Source organism: Danio aesculapii, chromosome 1 (genome assembly GCF_903798145.1).
Source record: "Danio aesculapii chromosome 1, fDanAes4.1, whole genome shotgun sequence".
Taxonomy (NCBI): domain Eukaryota; kingdom Metazoa; phylum Chordata; class Actinopteri; order Cypriniformes; family Danionidae; genus Danio; species Danio aesculapii.
The window spans coordinates 43,339,462-43,364,153 of NC_079435.1; the positions used below are offsets into that span (position 1 = coordinate 43,339,462).

At 32.9% G+C, this 24,692-nt stretch overlaps 1 protein-coding gene across 1 annotated transcript in view; it reads left to right on the forward strand.

Annotated features, from left to right (window-relative positions):
- si:ch211-197n1.2 (EF-hand calcium-binding domain-containing protein 6) overlaps positions 1-18,327 on the forward strand; it is a 74,455-nt gene extending 56,128 nt beyond the window's left edge. Inside the window, exons 14-18 of the mRNA XM_056460870.1 lie at positions 705-829; positions 10,798-11,041; positions 14,661-14,833; positions 15,610-15,757; positions 17,873-18,327. Coding sequence (XP_056316845.1) covers positions 705-829; positions 10,798-11,041; positions 14,661-14,833; positions 15,610-15,757; positions 17,873-18,130 — 948 coding nt within the window. The 3' untranslated portion in view covers positions 18,131-18,327. The remainder of the gene's footprint in view (positions 1-704; positions 830-10,797; positions 11,042-14,660; positions 14,834-15,609; positions 15,758-17,872) is intronic.
- Positions 18,328-24,692: the final 6,365 nt, after the last annotated feature.

Consider the following 24,692-nt stretch of genomic DNA (forward strand, 5'->3'; position numbering starts at 1 on the left):
AAACCTTTCTTATTAGGGTTGTAGTATACTGATAAATGGTTGTGGTGCATAATATTTTTGAGGAAACATATTTTTTTTCTGTGTTTCTCCTGTTCTGGAACTTGTTCCACTTCTAAAATAATAGCACCAATACACAATTCATTTAATTCTTAGTGCAGTTTTTTCATTCATTCATTCATTTTCTTTTCGGCTTAGTCCCTTTATCAATCCGGGGTCGCCACAGCGTAATGAACTGCCAACTTATCCAGCACATGTTTTACGCAGCGAATTCCCTTCCAGCTACAACCCATCTCTGGGAAACAGTGCAGTTTTTATTTAATAATAATAATAATATTAATAATAATAATAATAATAATAATAATAATAATAATAATAATAATAATAATAATAATAGTTATTATTATTATTATTATTATTATTATTGTTGTATTATTATTATTTTGTTGTATTGTTGTTGTTGTTTTTATTTTTATTTTTATTTTTATTTTTATTTTTATTTTTATTTTTATTTATTTATTTTAATAAATTTTATTACAGTTTAAATTAAATTGCCTTGTTATTTTTATCTTTGTCTTTATTTTGTCTTAATATTTTTATTAAATATTTTAAATATTTTTTTGTAAGAATAAACTTATATTAAATATTTTTTTAAGGTTACGTTCATCTAAATTCTGTGCTATTAATGAGAATTGATTATTTTTCAGCTCTATAGTCTGGTGAAAAGTCTGGTGGCAAACCGTTATAAAGATGTACTGCAAGAGTTTGAAGAGCTGGATGAGAAAAACACCAGACGTCTCACTCAGGAGGACATGTACCAGTTACTGAAAAGGTGACAAAACTGAAAATATCCCCTTACTTGTGCATTCTCTCATATTACAAAGATTTTACTGGATTATTAGTGGCCACACTACAATTATAGTTTAATGTTAAGGCAACACACTGCAGGTGGACAGGGTAAAAAAATAGCCATGATAATACTTATCCAGTTGATTGATTACAAAAAGATTGATTGTACAAAAAGTTTTCTATAAAGTTATCATGGATAATTTTATTAGATATGCACTTAATTTCTAACTGAAATTTGGAACATTAATATGATTGACGAGAATTTTGGATATCTCTTTTTATTATTCAATAGTTCAAAAAAACAAAAAGCCAGACAAAGCGTATCACTCTATAATTATATATTTATGTATGAACATATCTATAGGTAAAAGCATTCAGATTAAGTACGTGTAAATAAACAATTTGTAAATATCACAAATAAAAAGTAAATAAATTAATAAAAATCAAGGGAATACAGATGTGAATAAAACTATAATGACTAGTGTATGTAAAATTGAAGTCAGAATTATTAGCCCTCCTGTGCAATTTGAATTCTTTTATATTTTTCCCCAATTTCTGTTCAACGGAGAGAAGATTTTATTCAACACATTTAAAACAAACAAAGTTTTATAACTAATTTCTGATTTTTGTATCATTGCCATGATGACAGAACATAATATTTCACTAGATATTTTTCAAGAAACTAGTATTCAACTTAGTGCAATTTAAAGGCTAAGTTAATTAGGTTAACTAGAAAAGTTAGGTTAATTAGGCAAATTATTGTATAACAATGGTTTGTTCTGTAGCCAATCGAAAAAAGGGGTCTTATAATATTGACCTTAAAAAAAATAAAACAGTTTTTATTCTAGCCCAAATAAAACAAATAAGACTTTCTCCAGAAGAACAAATATTATAGGAAATACTGTGGAAAAATGCCCTGCTTTGTTAAACATCATTTGGCGAAATATTTGAAAAACAAAAAAAGATTTACGGTAGGGCTAATATTTTTGACTTGAATTGTAAGTGCCGATGAAGGGGAGATTTCTGTCTCAAAAAAAGTGAATGAACAAACTTTTAAAATATGTAATGCAATTAAAATCTACTGACACAAATTAATAAAGAAAAAGTGAATTTTTATTTAAGCTGTTTTCTTTACATTAATCTGAAAAAGTAATTTGTAAAAAAAAAAATCTCAAAATCGACAGTAAAAAAATGTGTTTTTAGCCTGCAGTGTCTCACCTTAACAACAATTTATATAAGAGCCAATAAACACATGGATATAAAATAGCTAATTGGCCTGTTTTCAAGCATAACATCTTTATTAGGTCTATTAGCATCTCAGTTTGATAGTTGTCTCTCTCTCTCTCTCTCTCTCTCTCTCACACACACACACTCACTCACACACTATTGAAGTATGCTGGAATGTGGTAAGCACTCCTCCTCATTGTCTTTAGCACCATGCCAAATCTCTGAGTCTTTCTCGGCGGTGTTCAGTCCTGGGTGTCTCTCAGAGTCAGCAGTCGTGACACAAACATCCCTTGTGTGTCTCACCAGACTTCTGCCGTCCAGCCGAGTCTCCCAGCCCTGCTTCTTACGCAGCGCTTGCGCTCTTTTGTCCCCTAAAACAATGGCAACGGAAAGCAGGCCTTTTCTCTTGGCAAATGATGCCTTAATTGTGCAAGTTAACAACCTGCTCTTTTTTTCCCATGAATAGCAAATGTGTTTGTTGAAGATCTGTGGCTGTGGGTTTTTCTATGGCGTGTTGCACGCTTGTTTAGATGTTCCCATGCCTGCTTTACTTTCAGATACATTGCTCTAGCGCAGACGTGCACATGATCATAACAATATGTCTCTGTTGTTTCTCTAGTTAGTGGTGCTAGCAACATTACATTACTGCTTCTTTTGAAAAACTGTCATCCAAAGTGTTCATATTGGAAGGTGGATCACACTCCAACAAAGATTCCAACAAACCAACAAAAATATAGTAATATGCTTTCATAATTATTATTTTCAAAATATAAGTTAAAGGGCCTTTCTCTTTTTTTATCAATTTCTAAGTGAATATAGGTAATGTATTTTGGTGCATTTAAACTAAACAGATTTAATACACCGATATTAAAATAATATTTTAGTCACCAAACATATTTAAAAATTTAAAGGTAATTCAACTAAATTCAAGCAAAGCTACAAAATTTCAACAAAATTTTTCCTTTTTTTTTGCTTTTCTTGATTTTTCCTCTTTTTTTATTTATATTTAAATTTTTTCTATAGCATATTAATTTGGGTGTACTCGTTTCTGGACTGTTATCATAAGTTATTTAGTTAGATAAGCTCCAGATTTGGCTCCAGTACTGACTAATCTAAAGTTTATGCACAAATAAAATATTGTATAGCTTCCTATTAAAAATATGAATTTAAAAGATAGATTTGTGAGGGGTGTACTTATATATGCTGAGCACTGTATATACCAGGGGCCAGGAACCTTTTTTCAGCAAAAAGCCATTTCAGATTTTTTTGGCAACTGCATTTTTTTAAAGAGCCATTAGGAATATATATGAAGCATCACATGTTGAGCAAGTCCATGTATTAATAAAGGAAAATTTATAGAATTTCTTTCTTTTCACCACTTATGAACATTGTTTGAATTTTTTGGCGCAAAGTTACCATAGAAATGTAAGTGGCATACCCTTTACTGGTGTTGTGATTCAAGTTAATCCACAGCACCGCACACACGCATTGGTTGAAACGTCCTTTTATTCTTATTTTTATTCATTTTGCTGTAAAAACATACAATGAAAAGGCAATGTGACTCCCGAGCCATAGGTTCCCTACCCCTGGTACACTGAAAAAAGTGTTGCATGCAAAACTGTTGTAAACAATTTATTTGTGTTGAATTTAAACAAACAAATTGAATTTAATAATGTTCAACTTAATTTGTTTGTTTAAATTCAGCCCAAATAAATTGTTTACAACCACTTAACGTAAAAAAAATTGAGTAAATCCAAGGAATCATCTTTGAATAGTTTTTTTTCAGTGTATATACCATAACCTAACCATACAACTAACCCACATTATAACCCTAACCATATTAGGTGTGTGCAATTAATTAATTTTACTCACTAAATGAATAGTTACACCTTAATAGTTTGTAGTAGTTAATAAATGCTTATTAGTACTTAATATAAAGTTTAAGCACTTTATGTATATATACAAATAAAACATTATGCAATATTTGATGATTTTATTATGGTAATATTATTAAACTGTAGTTGATCCGTTAGGGATTTTTTGTTGTCTAATCTGACTACATTTTTGTTCTTTTAAGTTACTAATTATGCCTAATTTATTACATATTATTGAATGAACATATTTTGTAACATATTAATCCATTTAATTCATTATTAAAAACCATTAAAAGTGCATTAAACCTTATAAATGTTTCAGAGGAGATAAAAGGATAATTTTTTTTTTATCTAAACTTAAAAACCATGAACTAACATTAATGTGGATAATCTGGATTATAGATGAATACTTTATTAGCATATCCCAATAAAACTTAATATTGATCTGTTTTTACATACATTATTTCACCAAGACATAAAAAAAAATGTCTTTAAGAATTGAGAATTTTGTGAGATTTTTTTATTTTAATAAGTGGTTCAATAAGTTAGTGGTGCTAGAAAACATTACGTTACTGCTTCTTTTGGAAAATTATCACTTTAAGTGTTAATGTTGTAAGATAACTCACACTCCAACACAACAACAGGAACATTGTATTATGCTTTTCATAATTATTATTTTTAAAACATAAGATAAAATACAAATAATATTAAATATAAATATATATATTATAGTAATATATAATTGTGAAATGTTATTGCACTATAAATAACAAAAAGTAGTTCGTAAGTAGTTCATAAAAAGTAATAATTTATTCCAGTGATTTTAAAGATGAATTTTCAGCTTCATTACTCCAGACTTCAGTCACGCGATCCTTCAGAAATCACTCTAATATTAATTATTATTATTAATATTATTATTATTAATGGTAAAAGTATTATTAAACCATATTAACAAAAATAAAACTGGAGTAATAATTTAATTTGAAACTACATACAATAACAAAACAGTTATTTACAATTTTTATAAATATTTAACAACTTTACACTTTTTTAGGTAGCATTTTATTTAAAGGCATCTTTGTTATACATTTTATTTAATTACCATAGTTATTACAATTAATTATGCATAATTGCATGCCACTAACCATACACCTTACCCACATTCTAAACCTAACCATAGTAGTATGTGCAGTTACTTAATATTACTCAGTTGTTAAAATAATAGTTACATACATTGTAGCAAGAACACCTTATTATAATAAGGTGTTCTTGCTACAATGTATGTAACTATTAATTTAACCATAGTTTAGCAATATTATATAGAAAAATAAAATATTATGCAATATTTTATGATTTTATTAACATTATGACAAATAATTAATATTAATATTTATTAGTATTATTAATTATTATGACATATTAATATTATGACATAAAATTATAGTTCGTTGCGTAATCCATCAGGGATTTACATTGTCTAATCTATATTTTTCTTACTTCTTAAGGTTCTAATTATAACTAATTTAGTACGAATCAACATATTTTGTAACATTAATCCATTTCATTCATTATCAAAAGCCTAAAGTGCATTCAACCTTACAAATGTTTCAGCAGAGACAAAAAGATAATTAAATCTTCTAAAAATTTAAGAAAACTACTTAAAAAAAAAACTTTGAAATAAATGTTTTCAAAACATTCATGTGAATTTTTCTTTTTTTTTTTATTACTTCAAGAATTTGTTCGATTTTTTTTTTTTTTCTCCTCTATTTTTATGAATGGGATCAGTTTATACTTTCTTAAATTAATGTCTTACAAAAAGAAAATTATGTATTAAATATGCAACATGAAATTAAATTAAGAAATGTTCACCTCTGAAGAAGTGCTCTTGCCGTTGTGTGTGTTATTTGCAGTTTTGAATCCTCTAATCATCATGTTATCTATGTTGTGAATCGGAGAAATTCCGTTTCTCAGGCTCTTTTACCTGTCATCTGTTTTTAAATCGACCCTCTTTCCTTTAGCAGCTTGTATTTTTCATTCTTTTGCCTCTCCCGCATCTCCACTTTTCTTTCAATCTGTGAAGTGAACGTGAACATATTGTTGTGGTAAAGTCCTGAACTCTTCTGAACTGTTCACCCCATGTGAAAACCTCCTCCGTTCCTTTACATTATTTATCTGTTTATTTACTCTCCTCGCTCCCTCCTTGTGCTGTTTTCGCAGCTCTTCCTTTGACCCCTTTGTGATTTCTCTCCCACCCGTTTTTTTTTTTTTTTTCATTTCATTCTCTACATCACCCTCTTTTATCTCTCTATTCATTTTTTGGCTGGAATATGGCGGCGGGCCTAAAAGGAGTCGTGGTCTGAATGGGGGGCATCGCGAGTGGATTTGCATAATCTGTGGCGTGGCACTGGTGCGCAGACACACAGAGAGAGACGGTGCCAACCAGTCCAAGGTGAACTGAACTCTCCTCGCCAGCTCAGAGATTAGTGACACTAACAGGCTTTACAGCAGCCGAGTTCACAGAGGGTTTGGCTGACATACCAGTGCCAACTTCTCTGGCTCCCACAGTGAACAGTGTGTGTGTGTGTGTGTGTTTGTGTGTGTCTGCTGAGAAACTGTTGCTTCTTTGATTGATTCTTACAAAGCCCAGACAAACCCCTATGTGTTTGTTCACATATATCACATATACAGTGGGGGAAATAAGTATTGAACACGTCAGCGTTTTTCTCAGAAAACATATTTCTAAAGGTTCTGTTGACTTGAAATCTTCACTGGATGTTGATACTGTAACATCCAAAGAAATCCATATATGCAGAGAAAACAAAACTAATTAGTTTACAAATGAAGTTATGTGTAATAAAATTAATTGACACAGGGAAAAAGTATTGAACACATGAAGAAAGGGAGCTGTAGAACGGCAGTGAAAGCCCAGACAGCAGCTGAAATCTCCCAGGAGTTAATCAGCAACCCTCTGCCCTTCGCCATTGTAAATACTATAACCTGCTTTAGTTCAACATCTACATTAACAGGATGATGGCCAAGCCAATCACCTGAATTGAATCCAATAGACAATACAAAATAAATATCGGATATTTCCCCCATTGTATATATATATACAACCTAAACTGAATTAAAGAAGACATACTGAAAACTTTGGTCTGCAGAGTTGTCCAACACAGGCTCATATTTTATTAAAGCCGCATAAATATGCTTTCACATATATTTGAATAGAGTTTACAGGTAAAATGAACGCTACATGAGAGTATGATGCCAACAACTTTTGTTTCTTTTCACACTAATGATATTTACAGGGATATATTATTTAGGAATAAATGTTCATTTTTGTGCTGTTCATTGCACAGCATCAAATAAATACTGTAAAATAACTTAACGATGTCTATGATTTGTAATAAAATAAGTTTGCCTCATCTGTCTGCCTCCACATGGACACATTTTCCAGCATGGTCAATTTGCTCAGTAGCTTTGTACGGTGTTCTATGTGTGAAGTAGATGAGCACAGTTACACAAAATTGCAATTTAAAATCAAGGTAAAACTACATGGTCGCAGTGCACTTTTCTCTTTTTGATTGCTTTTGAAAACACTACACTGTAAAACCCAAAAAGTTAAGGTAACTCAAACCGTTTGAGGAAACCAATTGCAACAAACCATTTAAGTTTAAAAACTAATCCTAATGAGTACTGTGAACTTAATCCATTTGAGTAAAAGAAGCAATCTGAGCACAGTAAAATACATTAAATAAAGAGAACTCAAACCAACTGAGTATTGTAAAACCCAATAAGTGAAGGCAACTCAAACCGTTTGAGAAAACCGATTGCAACAAACCATTTAAGTTTAAAAACTAATTTATGTGAGTTACTGTGAACTTACTTCATTTAAGTTGAAATAATGAGGTATTTAATTTACTCATTACCTTCAACATTGAGCTCAAAACTCTTTTCAACTGAGCAGAAGTAACTTTCAGTCTGCACTCATTTCATTTGATAACGTTGACTATTGGGTTATATACACTGTAAAAAGTGATTAGTTACTTAAAGCGAGTAAACCAATTGCCTTAAAAGCAACAAGTTGACTTTACAAAAATAATGTAAGTAAACCCATTGTAACTTGAAACTGTTAAGCTGACTTAATTTTTATAATTATGCTCATTGTACTTTTTTAAAGTCAACTAATCTTTTTTTACAGTGTCAGACTATTTTAGCACGTCTGTTTTCAAATAATTACTATCATTATTACAATATTGCAAATATTTGGTGCTTCATTAAGTCTATAAAATCTGCAATTATAGCCTGTATTGAATTTAGAAGACACACTGGAGTCTGGAAGAGCAGATTTATTTTAGTTACTGTCATTTTGCTAGATACAGCGAAGCTGGAAAAAACAAATATAATAAATGTGTTTTGAAAAAAGTGATTAGTTTACTTTTGTTTTAAAAACTTAATACGATTTGCGTAATAATGATAATTAAGTCAACTTAACAGTTCCAAGTTACAATGGGTTTACTTTCATTTTGTTTAATCCATTTTAGAAAAAGGCTGTAACATAAAAAAATGTGGAAAAAGTGAAGCGCTATGAATAATTTCCGGATGCACTGTATATATTCATACAGGGTGTGACATTAACACCCACCAACCCACCAAATGTGGGTAGATTTCAGCTGTGGCGGGTTAGGCAGACACTCGCACTATGAGTGGGGTCTGGATGCAGACCTGGTGCAGTGCAATCTGTGCTGCATCCAATGCTTTTTAATGGGCTCACCTAACCCCACCCCTAACCCTACCCCTCACAGTGACATCACTCGCTACATTGAGTGCATTGTGTTTGACATTGCATCGCTGAGTGATGCAATCTCAGTTTGCATCATAAAGGCTGCATACAGATACTATTGCCCACTATAGCCACTTTAAAAATAATTTTTAATTAGTAGTTTTCTTAAAAGCAGGGTTCGACAATAGAGATGGCCCAATATGCATGCAAATGTAATCTTAGAATCGAGAAGCAGCACAACTGACAAAAATAGCATTCACGCGAGCAAAAGAAAGCAGGTCAATATCGAATGAGAGGATAATCTCTCTCGCACACAGGTGATGTGATGCGAGCGACTGTTTAAAAAGTGTGCAAGTTCCCATTTTTTTGCGCGAAGCAACCGTGCTTGGAAACGCAACTGCTGTGATCGGTTCTCTTTAAAAAAAAATTGACAAAAAGTGATGCTCGTGCACCCACAGTCCTGCTGCTTTCAAGAGTTCCAGATGTTTTTTTTTTTTTTTTTTTTTTTTGTAAGCAGCAGCAATAGCCGCTTTCACTTTAACCATTCTTTGAACAGATTATGAGCCTACTGTTAACCGTATGCGCCTGGTCATCCTTTCATTATCACACACAGGATGTTTTTCACTTGCTTTCTTTTGCTTAGAGTTATTTTTGTTAATATGGTTTAATGATCATTTTTACAATAACATTGCTTTAATAGGAGAATAACTCTCCATGTAACTCTCCAACTGGTGATCTGAGAGACCTTTAGCCAGGACAGATTACTGTGCATAATTTTATATACATGACAATAATTATTTTTTTAATAAAAAAAAATAATAATAATTTTTTAATAAAAAAAAAAAAATATATATATATATATACATTTTTTAAGAAAGATTTTGTTGAATAAAAAGAGCATGGATATAGCCATAGTTTGCTTGTTTTGACATTATCTAAAAAAATTTAGCTAAGAAATAATTATTTCTTTATTTTTGGTGTGGTCAGAGATAAATTTAGAAAATCCTTAGTGTTGTGATGTGAAATAAAAACTAATTGCAATTAATAATGTAAAAATAAAAAACTTATTATCAAGCCCAGTGTGTGTGCGTGCATGCGTGCGTGCGTGTGTGTGTGTGTGTGTGTTTACTGTTTACAGTTGAAGTCAGAATTATCAGCCCCCTGTTTATTTTTTACTCTTTTTTTCTTTAACGAAGAGGAGATTTTCTCAACACATTTCTAAACATAACAGTTTTAATAACTCATTTCTAATAAGTGATTTATTTTATCTTTGCCATGATGACAGTAAATAATATTTGACTAGATATTTTTCAAGACACTTCTATACAGCTTAAAGTGAAATTTAAAGGTATAACTAGGTTAATTATAACCTATTATATAAGTTATTGTATAATGATGGTTTGTTCTGTAGACTATAGGGAAATAAATGGCTTAAAGGGGCTAATAATTTTGTCCTTAAAATGTTTTTTTAAAAAATGTAATCTGTTTTTTTTCTAGCCAAAATAAAACAAATAAGACTTTCTCCAGAAGAAAAAATATTATCAGACATACTGTGAAAATTTCCTTGCTCTGTTAAACATCATTTAGGAAATATTTAATAAAGAAAAATAATTCAAAGGGGGGCTAATAATTTTGTATTCAACTGTACATATACATAGCCACGATGCACAATTTAATTTGCTGTGCACAATGTGTCCCTGAAACACAAATATATGTAACTTTTCATCCTTCACACACCCTAGGGAACTGAGGATTATATGATACAGCCGTGTGTTTGTTTGCTGTCAGATCCCCTTCTTGAGTGTGTCTTCTCACAGTACAGTCCTTTCTTCAGGCGTGACGCTGTGTTTGTATATCTGTGTGAGAAAAACTGTTGCTTCTGTGCTTTTGGTTGCCAAGTTTTAGCTTAAATGCAGATCATATAAAAGGGGTGAGGGGTTTCTCAGAGTCTATAGTTGGTGGGGGTTGATGGGGGGGTGTACAGTGTCTGTTTTCTTCTAAGAATTTGATCTTTATTCATAATTCCTATTAATCTCAACTATTATGAATTCCTCTCGTCCTGCTCAGGTTAGTGCCCCATCATGAGGTGACTCGTGGAGAGGTGCGGAGGTTGTGGTCCTCTTTGTTCACCCAGCAGGATGGCACTGTGGACTTTCAACAGTTTTTACGTCACTTTGGCCCATCGCCCAAATCCTGCTGTTTCCCTAATGCCAAGCACAATCCCCCGAAACGAGGAGACAATGACTTTATGCGTCTCTCCAACAGACTCAGCTATGTCTCGGATATACTGGTGGATGCTCTGCGGGCCAAGGTGAGGCTGTACTGTCAAAAGTACTTCGATTGCTCAAAACATTTGTCATTTTCACAAAAAAACTCACATAAAAGAATGTACTTTTATTTTTTTACTACAACAGTGTGTTTGTGACAAGTGGCATGACACACAAGCATTTCTAAATCACACAGATTTCAGCCTCAGTGTTCTCCAGTGGTGTAAATTAACGAATAACAACCTCTCAAATTACTGTAATTCAGTAGTTTTACTCAGGAATGGTACTTTACTCAGTAGTTTTACTTTTACTTGAGTACATTTTAGTTCTGTAATCCGTACTTTCACTGCGCTATTTTACTTCAACCTGCAGTCACTGCTTTATTTGGTTCTTGTCTATGGTTACTGGCTAAGTAGAAAAGTCTGTCCCATGATTCCTGTACAATCAAATCATAAATAGAAAAATTACATCAGACAGAGTGACGCCAAGACACGGACGCTTTATAAGTGTAGCAAACATAAGGTGTGGAAGCATTAAAAGTGTTCAAGAAGACATAAAATCATTACACACAATGATGGAGAGACTATTTAGCTTACTGTATGATGACTGAAACCATGAAATGGCCTTAAACAATAACTAAATGCACTACAGAATGTTACGTTTTCAAATACATGCACAAACAGAGCTTGATTTGATTTGATTTGATTTCAAAGAGAAAAAAAATCACACACAAAACAATTCTTTAAACAAAATACTTTTCAACATGGTTGAAATGGAGCGGGATGAAGCACAAGCTTATTATTTTCCCCACCCCATTATAACACATCATTCGTTTATTACTTCAACTTATTTCTTCTTTTCCTTATTTCTCCTTTTTAAATACTATATAAAATATAATATTATAAATATTTAAATATTATATTATATGTTTGATTCCATTTGCATATACGTATTCTAACATAGACCCAAAAAATACACAGTATTGCAAACATTAATTGAAATTTCATTATTCCTTTCTCATTTTGTTCTTTTTCAATCACCTCTATTAATCATTATAATCCTTTAATAATAAATATGTATACAACTTTTTAAATTGATTAATATCCTGACATTGTTTGCGAATCAGTTCCAGACTGTTCCATAATTCAATTCAATTCAATTCATCTTTATTTCTATAGCACTTTTACAATGTAGATTGTGTCAAAGCTGCTTAACATAGAAGTTAAAGTAAAGTTGAAGTTCAGTTTAGTTCAGTTCAGTGTGGTTTAATATCACTGCTGAAAGTTCAAACACTGAAGAGCAAATCCATCGATGCACAGCTCCACAAGTCCCAAACCAAGCAAGCCAGTGGTGAGGAAAAAACTTCACCAACTGACAAAGTGAAGAAAAAAAAAACCTAGAGAAAAACCAGGCTCTGTTGGGCACCAAATAGAGACATACACAATTTTTTTAAGTTGTCCCTGTTTTCAGCGTCCTAAGATCTTTGTGACGCCAACTGCTAGACACTCAAAGCTTGTTAGTTAGGGTTCAAAGTGCATAACTTAAGTGTTAACATATCAGCAAACTAGATTGTTGACCTTTTAGATTACACAGATTTTACTCCAAATACAAACACATCAACCATTTACAGAAAAAGTAATCACTGCTCACTACACTTGAGTACTTTTATAAGGGCTATTTTTACCCATACTTAGAGTAGCGTTTACAACAAATACTTTTACTTTACTTGCAGCACATTTTTGTAGCAGGTAATGGTACTTTTACTTGTGTATAATTTTTTGAGTATGACCACCACTGCTGTACTCATCACAAAGTTGATTATAGTTTAATTAAAGAGATAGTTCACCCACCACCAAAAAAAATGTACTCACCATTTACTCACACTCAAGTGGTTCTAAACTTTTATGAATTTTTTTCTTCTGTTGAATACAAAACAAGTTATTCTGAAGATGAATGAATAAAAATTAATTTTATTAGTTTCCATTCATTATTTTCTGAATGTTGAAAATAAAACAGGCATTGATATCAATAGGAACAAAAAATACTAGTTAGGAAGTCAGTGGCTGTTTTTTTTTCAAGTAACTATCAAAGACACTTATTTTATACTCTTTCAAACACATAGTATGCAGTATACTCAGCCCATCTTCAACCTAAACTACCACAGTAATAACCCTACAAATTTTATCATAAAATACATCTCAGTAATTCCCAACATAACACAAAATTATTTTAATTTATCACATTTTTATGTTAATCATGTGCCAAATTGCATGTAATAGCACTCGATTTCAACAATTGTTTTCCTTGTACAGTCTGACACAAAGCATGCTGGGAACACTGTAAAAAATCTTATTTCTAGTCTAAATATCTAAATATTCTTGTCTTGTAAAATGTTATCTTGTTTTCAGAAATAATATGTCAAAATCTTATTTCAAAGCCGAAATTTGTTTATTTATTTATTTTCATTTTTTTGCTTGCACCATTTGTAGATTATTTAGCTTGTTTTAAGAAAAAAAAAAACTCTTTATATTTTGACATATTACTTCTGAAAACAAGACAATATTTTTTACTTGTCTAAAATGCTTCCTGAATTAAAATTTTTTAGATATTTATACTAGAAATAAGACAACTCGAAAATAATTTCATGCAGTTAACTAGAAATATGCTCCTGTCTATCAGAGATGCCCAAACTAGGGCTCGCAGGCCAAAGTTGGCAGATGGTAAGGCAATGGCGGAGAGTGAGAATGTTGGGGACAGTTTATAGATGTTATTTAAAATCTAATGTAACCTTTTGTTTGTTTTTTTTACTGTTAAAAGCAAACTGTAATAAAACGTTTCAATTAAATATAGTAAATTAATCAGTTTAAATACATACTCTCACCTAATGAATAGAGGACAATGCAGAGACTTTGGTGAGCAAATCAAGGCAGATTCTGCGTGACTAGTGTATTCAGCATTGAACTCCACATTGAACTCCATTGTTCACTGTTATGTAGAATACACAAGACATGTCACTCGTATCTTTTTGAATGGGGAAAAGTGTAACTGTCAATGTGGTGAATAAAGCCCCGCCTACTAGTACAGGAGCCAATCATTGATCGCTTTAGACTGACGATACTCTGGGGGAGGGACTTGGACCAGACGTGAGTTTCATCAGATTTTGTGTGATTTAAACGTTTAGAATTGAAGCTAAAGGGGCAGTTGTTGATTAATTTTATTGGTGATTCCTAATATGAAATTCAATTGTAACTTGTCAAGCAGTTTTGGAGAATTTGATGTTTCCCCATTCAAACACAATGCCCGAGCATACTGTCCAAGAGGCGTTTCAAAGATGGCAGCCAAGTGAAATGACATGCCTTAAAGGGACTTTGCTTTAATATAATATAGTTTGGTGTATTTACCTTCGGTCAATGACTCTCAATGATATTCGTTTTTTTGACCCTTTATAAGAAGAATGTAGGCACCCCTGGTCTATATAGTATCTTACTATATAGTAAGATACTATATACTATATATTGCTATATATACTATATATTATCTATATCTTAATGTAATACAATTTTGAGTTTGTGTAACTTTTGAAACATTTTAGTGAAATGAACTCATTTGCCTTTTCTATTGAGGCATTATTCTGAATCTCTTTCTGTTTTGTGTGTTTAACAGGTGGAGATGTCTGTTTCTGAGCTCTGGACTGAGTTCTCTGAAATGGATTTTTCTGGAACAGGTTTTGTCAGCAGCGATGAATTTAAAGAGATCCTCATGAGCCTGTGTGTTCATCTCAGCCAGTATGAGTGTGATGTTCTGGCCAGGAAGTTTGACATCAACCATGATGGCTGGTAGTTACACTTGCATGAATAAACATTTTGGAGGAAGATCCCTGCAGTAAATAGATCAATAAATCATAAATAAATGGCTAAAGTCATCAATTAATTACACAAATAATTAATTAAAACACAAATAACTGAGCAAATGCATTTGTGTGTGTGTTTCAAGGCGTTTCAAGGCATTTTGTTATTTATAAAAAAAACAATAGAGATTGTGAATTAATATTCAGAGAAATAATTAAGTACTTTAAATGAATTAAGACGTGCATAAAATATTAATGTATTAATATGTAAATAGGAGAGAATGTGAATTTCTAAGATTATAAACAAATTAAGCAAAGAAAGAAAAAATAAAGGAAAAAATCAAAAGCCTGAAATAAAATAAACTGATTTTGGTAATAAATCAAGACATTCTTGAATAAATATTTAAATAATTGAGGAGATTTTAGATTATTAAAACAAATGAATGTCAGAAAGAAAGAAACATATATTGTTTTAGTACAAGTTATAATATGATATATTGACCATTTGTAATTGTTTTTTGTATTTGATTTTGATTGTTATATAGAGTTTATAGATTAATATAATATATAGAGAGAGATTTTAGCCAAATATGGATTTTATGTTTTACCTTTTGAAAGTAAACTAGGTTAAACAAATTGTATTTGTAGTAAACAACTTTATCCGACTTAAGATCAACCCGTCACTTCACTTTCATCCTATAGATGAAGCATAGTATTTCTTATCATCATGTAATTCATCATAGTTTTCTTTTCTTGCCTTATCAGCGTATCCTACTTAGAATTCCTCAGGCCTTTTCTATCCCAGAGTCAGATATGGAAGCATGGATCCAATATGGCAGCTGCTCTGCAGACTCCCAGAGAAACTCAAGAAATGGCCACCCCGGAAACACTAAACCGCAGCATCAGAAAAAAGGTAAAGCGTCATTTATAGACGATATTAAAAATGTCCGTAAATTAGCAGTTTTCTCTATTTTGTGATTCATGTTTTTATTTTTCCCCATTTATTTATGCTTTTGAATTTCATTAAAGGACAATGATCTTTCTTGCAACAACTTGTAACCTAGAAAAGTTCAAAAAAGTGACTTTTAAAACATTTTTAACAGTTTAAAGTGAGACAGCAGGAATAATAAGTAAATTAGTTTAATTACTTTTTTCCCAGAAAACATATTTCTAAAGGTGCTGTTGCCTTGAAATTTTCACTAAATGTTGGTAACAACCAAAGAAATCTATATATGCAAAGAAAACAAATCTAATTAGTTTACAAATGAAGTTATGCGTAATAAAATTAAATGACACAGGCAAAAATGATCGAATATATAAAGAAAGGGAGGTGTAGAAAGGCAGTGAAAGAAACCCTCTGCCCTTTATCCTTATAAATTATAACAAGCTGCTTCAGACGTCAACATGATCAGGATAATGAAAATGAAACCAGGATGTACATTTCAGCAAGACAATGATCCAAAACACAGCCAGGGAAACTCTCAAATGGTTTCAGAGAAAAAAAATCAAGCTGTAGAGTGGCCCGGCCAACCACCTGACTTGAATCCAATAGAAGATACAAATTGAAGGTCAGATTTTATAGACAAGACCCACAGAACCATCAAGATTGTTTACACTCTGTTGAAGTCTGTGAAAAGCTCACACCTCATTCTCCACATGTGAGGCGTCTTTAAGCTGCCATGACCAAAAAAAAAGCTTTTTATATAAGTATTAAAAACATTTCAGTAGTTCAGTACTTTCTCATTCCATTGTTATTACACATAACTCATTTTTCAGATTTTTTTTTCTATTGCTATCTTTTTATGTTTGTGTTGTTTGGGTTTTTACCAAAATCTGGTTCAATTCCATGTCAACAGCACCTTTAGAGGTATAAATATTATTTACAACCATAAATAAATGGAAAACACAAGATACAGAGACTGTTAATTAACATATTTTTTACAGTGTAATATGTACAATCACTGGCCACTTTATTAGGTACACCTGTCTAACTGCTTGTTAACGCAAATTTCTGATCAGCCAATCCCATGGCAGCAAGTCAATGCATTTAGGGGTGTAGACATGGTCAAGATGATCTGCTGCAGTTCAAACAGAGCATCAGAATTGGAAGGAAAGGTGACTTAAGTGACTTTGAACATGGTATAGTTGTTGTTGGTCTGAGTATTTCAGAAACTACTAATCTACTGGGATTTTCATGCACAACCATCTCTAGGGTTTACAGAGAATGGTCATAAAAAGAGAAAATATCCGGTGAGCGGCAGTTCTGTGGGCGCAAAAGCCTTCTTCATGTCAGAGGTCAGAGGAGAATGGCCAGACTGGAAAACATTGCCTAGTCTAATGAGTCTCGATTTCTGCCGTGACATTAGAATGGTTGGGTCAGAATTTGGCATCAACAACATGAAAGTATGGATCCATCCTGCCTTGTATCAACAGTTTAGGCTGGTGGTGGTGGTGTAATAGTGTGGGGGATCTTTTCTTGGCACACTTTGGGCTCATTAGAACCAATTGAGCATTGTGTCAACGCCACAGCCGACCTGAGTATTGTTGCTGACCATGTCCATCCCTTTATGACCACAGTGTACACATCTTCTGATGGCTACTTCCAGCAGGATAACGCACCATGTCATAAAGCGCGAATCATCTCAGAATCTATACCATGGAGGATTAAGGCAGGGCTGAAGGCAAAAGGGCAAACTCGGTACTAGTAAGGTGTACCTAATAAAGTGGCCGGTGAGTGTATGAATACATGTGAAGGGTTCAAATGCAAAAGCCTCTAAACGCCATCACAAATGTTATTTTTAATATGAGCATTTTTCTCATTTTTCCTTTGTGTAGGTTCAGATTTTTCACTTTTATGGTGATGAAAATGTTATTATGTTAGTCTAAATTAAAATAACAGCATAAACATAAAAGGCTGAGAAAAAATTTTCATTTTACAAGAAAATTTCAGATGGCATTTAGAGGTTTTTGCATCTGAACTCTTCATGTATAAATGTCTACATGTTCCTTTTGTGTTTTGGTGTTGTAGCTCCAGCGTAAGGCGAAGGCTCTTAGCAAGGCCTGTACTCGTCTGGACGGCTCCAGCTCTGGGCTTCTCTCTGCGGCTGAACTGGGTGCAGTGCTACAGCTGTTAGGAGTGTGTCAGAGTCAAGAAGAGCTCAAGAGTGTGTTCTCTACCCTTCACACACACCCGTCGGGATGCCTGGACTACCGCCCGCTTCTAATGGACAAACACAGAAGCTCCTGTCACAGCCAGCAAAGCAAACAGAGTAGGTCAGAGGCTTAAACTGATAATACTTACATTGGATTGGCACACGTCTTACATAAACGAGAGATACAAGTAAATGTTTCAAACCAATCCTGCTGACTTCATGTACTTAGGCATGATCAATATTCAAGTCATAACCTTTATTATTGCATTGCTTTATATTAGATCAGGTTAGAATGGGTGAATTGTACTTCATGAAGTACACTGTAAGCATGTTTAACACCTGCTTAATAAAACTGAAAGTCATCTGATTTTGATGTAAATGGATTTTCTTGATTTAAGTTTTTTTTATCATGATTAGGCTTGTATTTAGCATTGTCAGATCAGAATGATATAAACGCATCTTAATAATGTGTAAATGGGGGCTGGGTGATTTAATAAAAAATCTCATATCACAATACAGAAAGTTATCTCATAAGCTGCGTCCCAAATGGCACACCATGCACTTATGCACTATGCACTTATGCACTTACACACTCAACAGCATAGTATATGTATGTAGTATCGTCCCAAATCGATCGAACACTAATCTTTTTTTGCTAAGCAGAAATTCAAATCGTTTCCCTGATGATGTTTGACGGTTGCTAAATTAGTGAAATAAATGACTAAAGTACCAAATAATACCTGCCATGAATATAAATGCATTCACCATTGGGAGGCGCTATAATCACTCTCAAAGGAGAATTTTGATTTCACAATTCAAAATAATTAAAGTTGTCCAACATATGCCTGATAGCTCCGCCCCTTCCGCTACGTGAGCAAAGCTGCAGTCATTGAGTGCATGAAGTGTCCATCATTCCACACTTCATTTTACCGGCTGAATGAGTGCATCATCCGGGTAATTAAAGTGCACTTACTATTTGTAAAGTTTTCAGTGTGAATGCACTACTTACACTATTTATACTACAAAATGGCATAGAATAGTGCATAAGTATGCGATTTGGGACGCACCTACATTCTAATAACGAGATATATCATGATATAGTACCATTTCTGTAAATTCAATCAATAAATAGTTAATATTTATTGACCACATTGAAAAAAAAAAGATTGTAAAAAAATTATTTGGGCTGAATTTAAACAAACAAATTAAGTTAAACGTCACTAAATTTAATTTATTTGTTTAAATTCAACCCTAAAAAAATTTGAGATTACAATTATAAATATTGTTTGGCAAAAATAATTGTTTTCACTTCACATGTAAACACTATTTCAGAAATTTGCTCATCCATATGTGATCATATTTCTAACTTTATTTAGAACTTCAGGGCAAATGTTTGAAAAATATTTTTAAAATATGAATAAAATATAAAACACATTTTTAAAAAAAATTTAATTATAGGTCCAACATAAAAAATAAATAAATAAGACGTATCACAGTTTTCTAAGTCGCTTTGGTACATTTCCAACGCAATCTCACAGCAATTCCATTATGATTTAGTGGCTAACTGGTATGAATTCGTACAATCTAATTCGTACAATTTAGTACGATTTCGCTCATCATCCAATGACAGTTGGTTTTAGGGGTGGGGTTAGGTGCCACGCCTCGTTTTTAAAATCCTACAATTTCGTACGACTGAACTCATACAAATTTATACGAATTAGTGCGTTTTCTCGTGAGATCAGGCTGACATTTTCTCAGATCTGAATTGAAATTCTCAAAACTACCTGTTCAATCTTCACATCATTGTGTCGCTTCTGCACATCAGAAAAGCTGTTTCTCATTCCTTTGAACAAGTTGCAGATACTTTTGTACATCCATGTTACTGATTACATACAATTCTCTGATGTTTCCTACATTATCAGTCGCCTATGTCATTGTTGATCAAAATGTATTATTTCAGCCTCTGTTGAATAGTCTCACCCCCCACAACATTTAGGCATTAGTTCATGGTATAAGTCTTTACCTGCAAAATGCTTGAACAAGTTGTCATAATATTTTGTGATAATGCATTTATCTATTATCTTTGTTTTCTAAATCTGTCTACAACTGATAAACTTCTCCCAGGTGAATTTTGACTTTTTCTAATGAAGGTCCATCACAAAGATTGTCCTATGTTCACATTTCTACTTTTGTTTTGTTTATTCTTCATGCTATACAGTGCTGTCTTTTCCTTTCTGTATCACAACGACATGATCTGTCAACAAATTACAGTACACACAGCTGTTATGTTGACAACATGACCAAGTAATTTGACTGTCTTATCCGTACACAATAGCCTCTGTTATACAGTGATGCCAGTAAAATCTGGTAGATTTAGATTTAATGGTAGATTCATAAAAAAGGGTGTTCACATAGGCACAGACGTTCCGAAATTGTTCCTGTAAAAGACCGTTTACACATCTATTCCAAATCTTTGAAAAAAGTCAATTATTGTAGTGGCTCTTTTTTCCTGTTTACAAGTTGTGTTTCTCTTCTCGTGTGTCACAGTAATGATCAATCTACAGGTTATTTAGTTCAATAACACATCCTTAAGTTTGCAACGTCTGAGTTTTTCAGTTTAAAAGTAAATCAGGCTTAAATGGCAAGAGTTCCTGTGGGGACGAAAGTAACACTGTTATTTATGTCCCACACTGCTAATAGCCATACCTTATTTTTCACTTCCACATTAGAGTTTTCAGTGTCTTGATTCTTATGTTTTATCAAATTAATGCATATTGCCAATAATAATAAAAAGTATGTCAAAATTGTTGAAATTTTGCATTGTTGTGTTGCTTTAAAGGGCACATAGTTTACCTCTTTTTTATGATGTAATATTAATATTATGGTTCTTCTTAGTGTGCCAGTTTAGGTTCAGTTCAAAACACAATTCAGATTTTTTTATTATAATGTGTTTAAAAGTGTCATGTTGGGGGCGTGTCCACAGTTGGCTGATTTATGGGTGTGCTGCTTCACATGTAAATTAGTTTCGGCTTCCCGCCAACGTAACAAGGGGGCGGGGCCATGAGCTCACCCGCTCTGCGTTTGTTACAGAGTCCGACAGGCAGACGAAGGAGAGAGAGGATCACCATTCAGTCGTACATGTACGACTCTGACACAGACCAAGCAGAGTACAAAATCATTTGTGTCTTTGTACAGTTTTACAGCCAACTGTGTGCTAGTTTCAAGTGCCGAGCTTGTACACAGAAACTGATAACCACGCACACTGAATTAACTTTGACTGAGGCACCGGATGCGCCGCTCAAAGCCGCGACACGGCACACCAGACAATCTCTGTAGCGCGGCAGAAACATGTGTCCCGAATCGTCACGCCCTCATTTTTGAATTCTAAACATAGGTTTCTGCAGCAGTCCGTGGCACCCAGCCGTCGACTTGAGTGTACCCTGATAGAAACCTATGTTTAGAATTCTAAAACGCATGCTAGTTAAGATCACAGGGAGCTTCTGGGATCGGGAGAAATGCAAACGGCTGAAGTATAAGGTAGACTCAATGAGAAGTACACATGTTTGCAAACCTACCTAAAGATACAACCAATAATTCAGATTAGAGCGATAATGTGGAGAATATTGATCTTGTGTTGAGCCCAATGAGCCTTGCATCTAAAAATAGAACTAGCGTGTTCCTTTAGTGATATTGATTCGACTCACGCTGAAAATGGCGGACGTGAATTAACAAACTGAGGATATGATGACGCGCATGTGAATCAATATTGGTGGGCGGGGGGACCGCTCTCCTACGTCAGGTAGCGGTCGATTTGAAAACAGCTCCAATTGGTCCACCATTTTTTATGTTGTTCAATTGAAAAAAAGCACTGGGTGTGCTTATATCACCCCAATATGACAGTCTATACACCATACATGCACATATGTCTGTCCAAACTGCTTGAAAAGTAGATTTTTTACCATAGGTGCCCTTTAAAACATTTGCTGGAGCTGAAATTTAAAATGAAAATGCTGTTTAGTATTTTTTGCAAAAATAAAGGACAAGATATGTTTGCAGTTAACATTAACAAGGTCATAGTCAGATATATTTCAAATAAACAAGATTAAGCTTGCAAAATCTAATATTGTGTTGCTTTCTTTCCTGCCAATGGGGTCAAAAGTAACAATGAGCTTATGCTGAGATGTTCTACATTGATACAAACTAACACCTGATTTTGATAGACCACTCTTGTAAGTAACCACAGCTAAAATATATTTCTGCTGAAAACATTATCTTTTAAAATGAGGTTTTTATGAAAAATGTTACTTTCGTCCCTGGTATTTTCCAGCTCGTTCTCTTATTATTTTATCTTATTCTCTGCTTCCTATAAATTTACATTTAGAGAACATAATGATGCATTGCATTTCCTTCGAATGATCAATTTAATTTTCTTTACTTGGTCTTTAAAAGGCCTTAAAAATTTTACCTTGATAAAATAAGTCTTACCATGTTTCATTTCAAAATCTTGCATATATAAAGCATATTTCTGTGAACCTCTAAGAACTCTTTTAAGTTGTACGATCTAATTTGTGAACGTGTCCATCACACTGAGTGAACTGGAGAATATGAAACACCACACCGAAATGACTCTTTTTTTTCCATGTCATTCCCTGCAGCGTCAGATGTGTTTAGTTAAGAAAAGACTCTCGGTTTTCTTAACAGAACCGCCTGCGTATAAATAAAACTTCAGATGGAAAGGAACTTTCTTGGCTGCTTTCTTTGGCATTTTAAGAATTTTAACATGACAATGGAATAAAACCCTGAGCCATTTTAGCTCTGCTTCATTTGTTTTGATTCATACTGTGTGATGAAGCTAAAGGACTCTAATTTTACCAGCTTTTCTCCCTCCGCTTAACACAGTGTTCCCTCTGCGGATTTAAACCAATATTGGCTTGTTGGTCACTCAGTGCTCTTTCATCGCTTTCGTCTTTCATGGCATTATCGTTTTTCCCATCTGCATGCCCTCTTTGTCTTCTCTCCTCTTTTCCGCTCCAGCGTTTGGCGAACAGCTCTGTGTTATCCAGCCGATCATCCGTTCATCTATCCGTCTATCTGTCTGTTCATCCATCAATTACTCGTCCTGACAGCTGGAAGGCAGACCTGTGCTTTTCTTCGCGTATGTGTGCCGATGTAGGTGTGGTAAAACAGAATCTAGATTTTACTTTCAGATGGAGTTTTAATGCAGCCATGTTTCATTTCTGTTGTATACACATAAGTTTTTAAAAGGTTTGAGGTCGGGAAAAAAAAACATGAAATAACGGCCGTTAAATTACTGAAATTTGCTGTAAAATAACAGATGGTAAATTACAGAAACTTACCGGAAATTTTAATTTAAGCAACTTTCTGTAATTTAATGTCCGTTATTTTATGGTAAATGTCTGTAATTTAACTGGCATTATTTTATGGTAAATGTCTGTAATTTAACAGCCGTTATTTTACGGTAAATGTCTGCAATTTAACGTTCGTTATTTTACGGTAAATGTCTGTAATTTAATGTCCTATATTTTATGGTAAATGTCTGTAATTTAATGTCTGTTATTTTACAGTAAATGTCTGTAATTTAACGGCTATTATTTTACAGTAAATGTCTGTAATTTAACAGCCGGTATTTTACGGTAAATGTCTGCAATTTAACGTTCGTTATTTTACAGAAAATGTCTGTAATTTAACGTCCTTTATTTTCATGGTAAATGTCTGTAATTTAATGTCTGTTATTTTACAGTAAATGTCTGTAATTTAACAGCCGTTATTTTACAGTAAATGTCTGTAATTATATGTCTGTTATTTTACAGTAAATGTCTGTAGTTTAACAGCCGTTATTTTACAGTAAATGTCTAGTTTAACAGCCATTATTTTACAGTAAATGTCTGTAATTTAACAGCCGTTATTTTACAGTAAATGTCTGTAATTATATGTCTGTTATTTTACAGTAAATGTCTGTAGTTTAACAGCCGTTATTTTACAGTAAATGTCTGTAATTTAATGTCTGTTATTTTACAGTAAATGTCTAGTTTAACAGCCATTATTTTACAGTAAATGTCTGTAATTTAACAGCCGGTATTTTACGGTAAACGTCTGCAATTTAACGTTCATTATTTTACGGAAAATGTCTGTAATTTAACGTTCGTTATTTTACGGAAAATGTCTGTAATTTAACGTCCTTTATTTTCATGGTAAATGTCTGTAATTTAATGTCTGTTATCTTCCAGTAAATGTCTGTAAATTAACAGCCGGTATTTTACGGTAAATGTCTGCAATTTAATGTTCATTATTTTACGGTAAATGTAATTTAATATCCGTTATTTTACGGTAAATGTCTGTAATTTAACGGACATTATTTTACGTTTTTTTTCCAGTGTTGTGCCGGGAGGTGCACCCTTGCCATAAAATGCAGCCCCTCTAAAATGTATTTCTATTAACTTGCTAAAAAAAAAGTAATAATAATAGTTAGGACACTAATGAGAGTGACTGAGGTGAGTTTCATGAATTGAACTCTTCCCTTACAGATAAATAAATAAATAAATAAATAAATAAATAAATAAATAGATTGACTTTAAATACAATTCATGTTTAATGTGTGGTTTAGTTAAAAACTGGGGTGCGTTTTTCGGCACAACACCAGCATCCCAGATGCCGGAAAAAAAGTTAAATAACAGA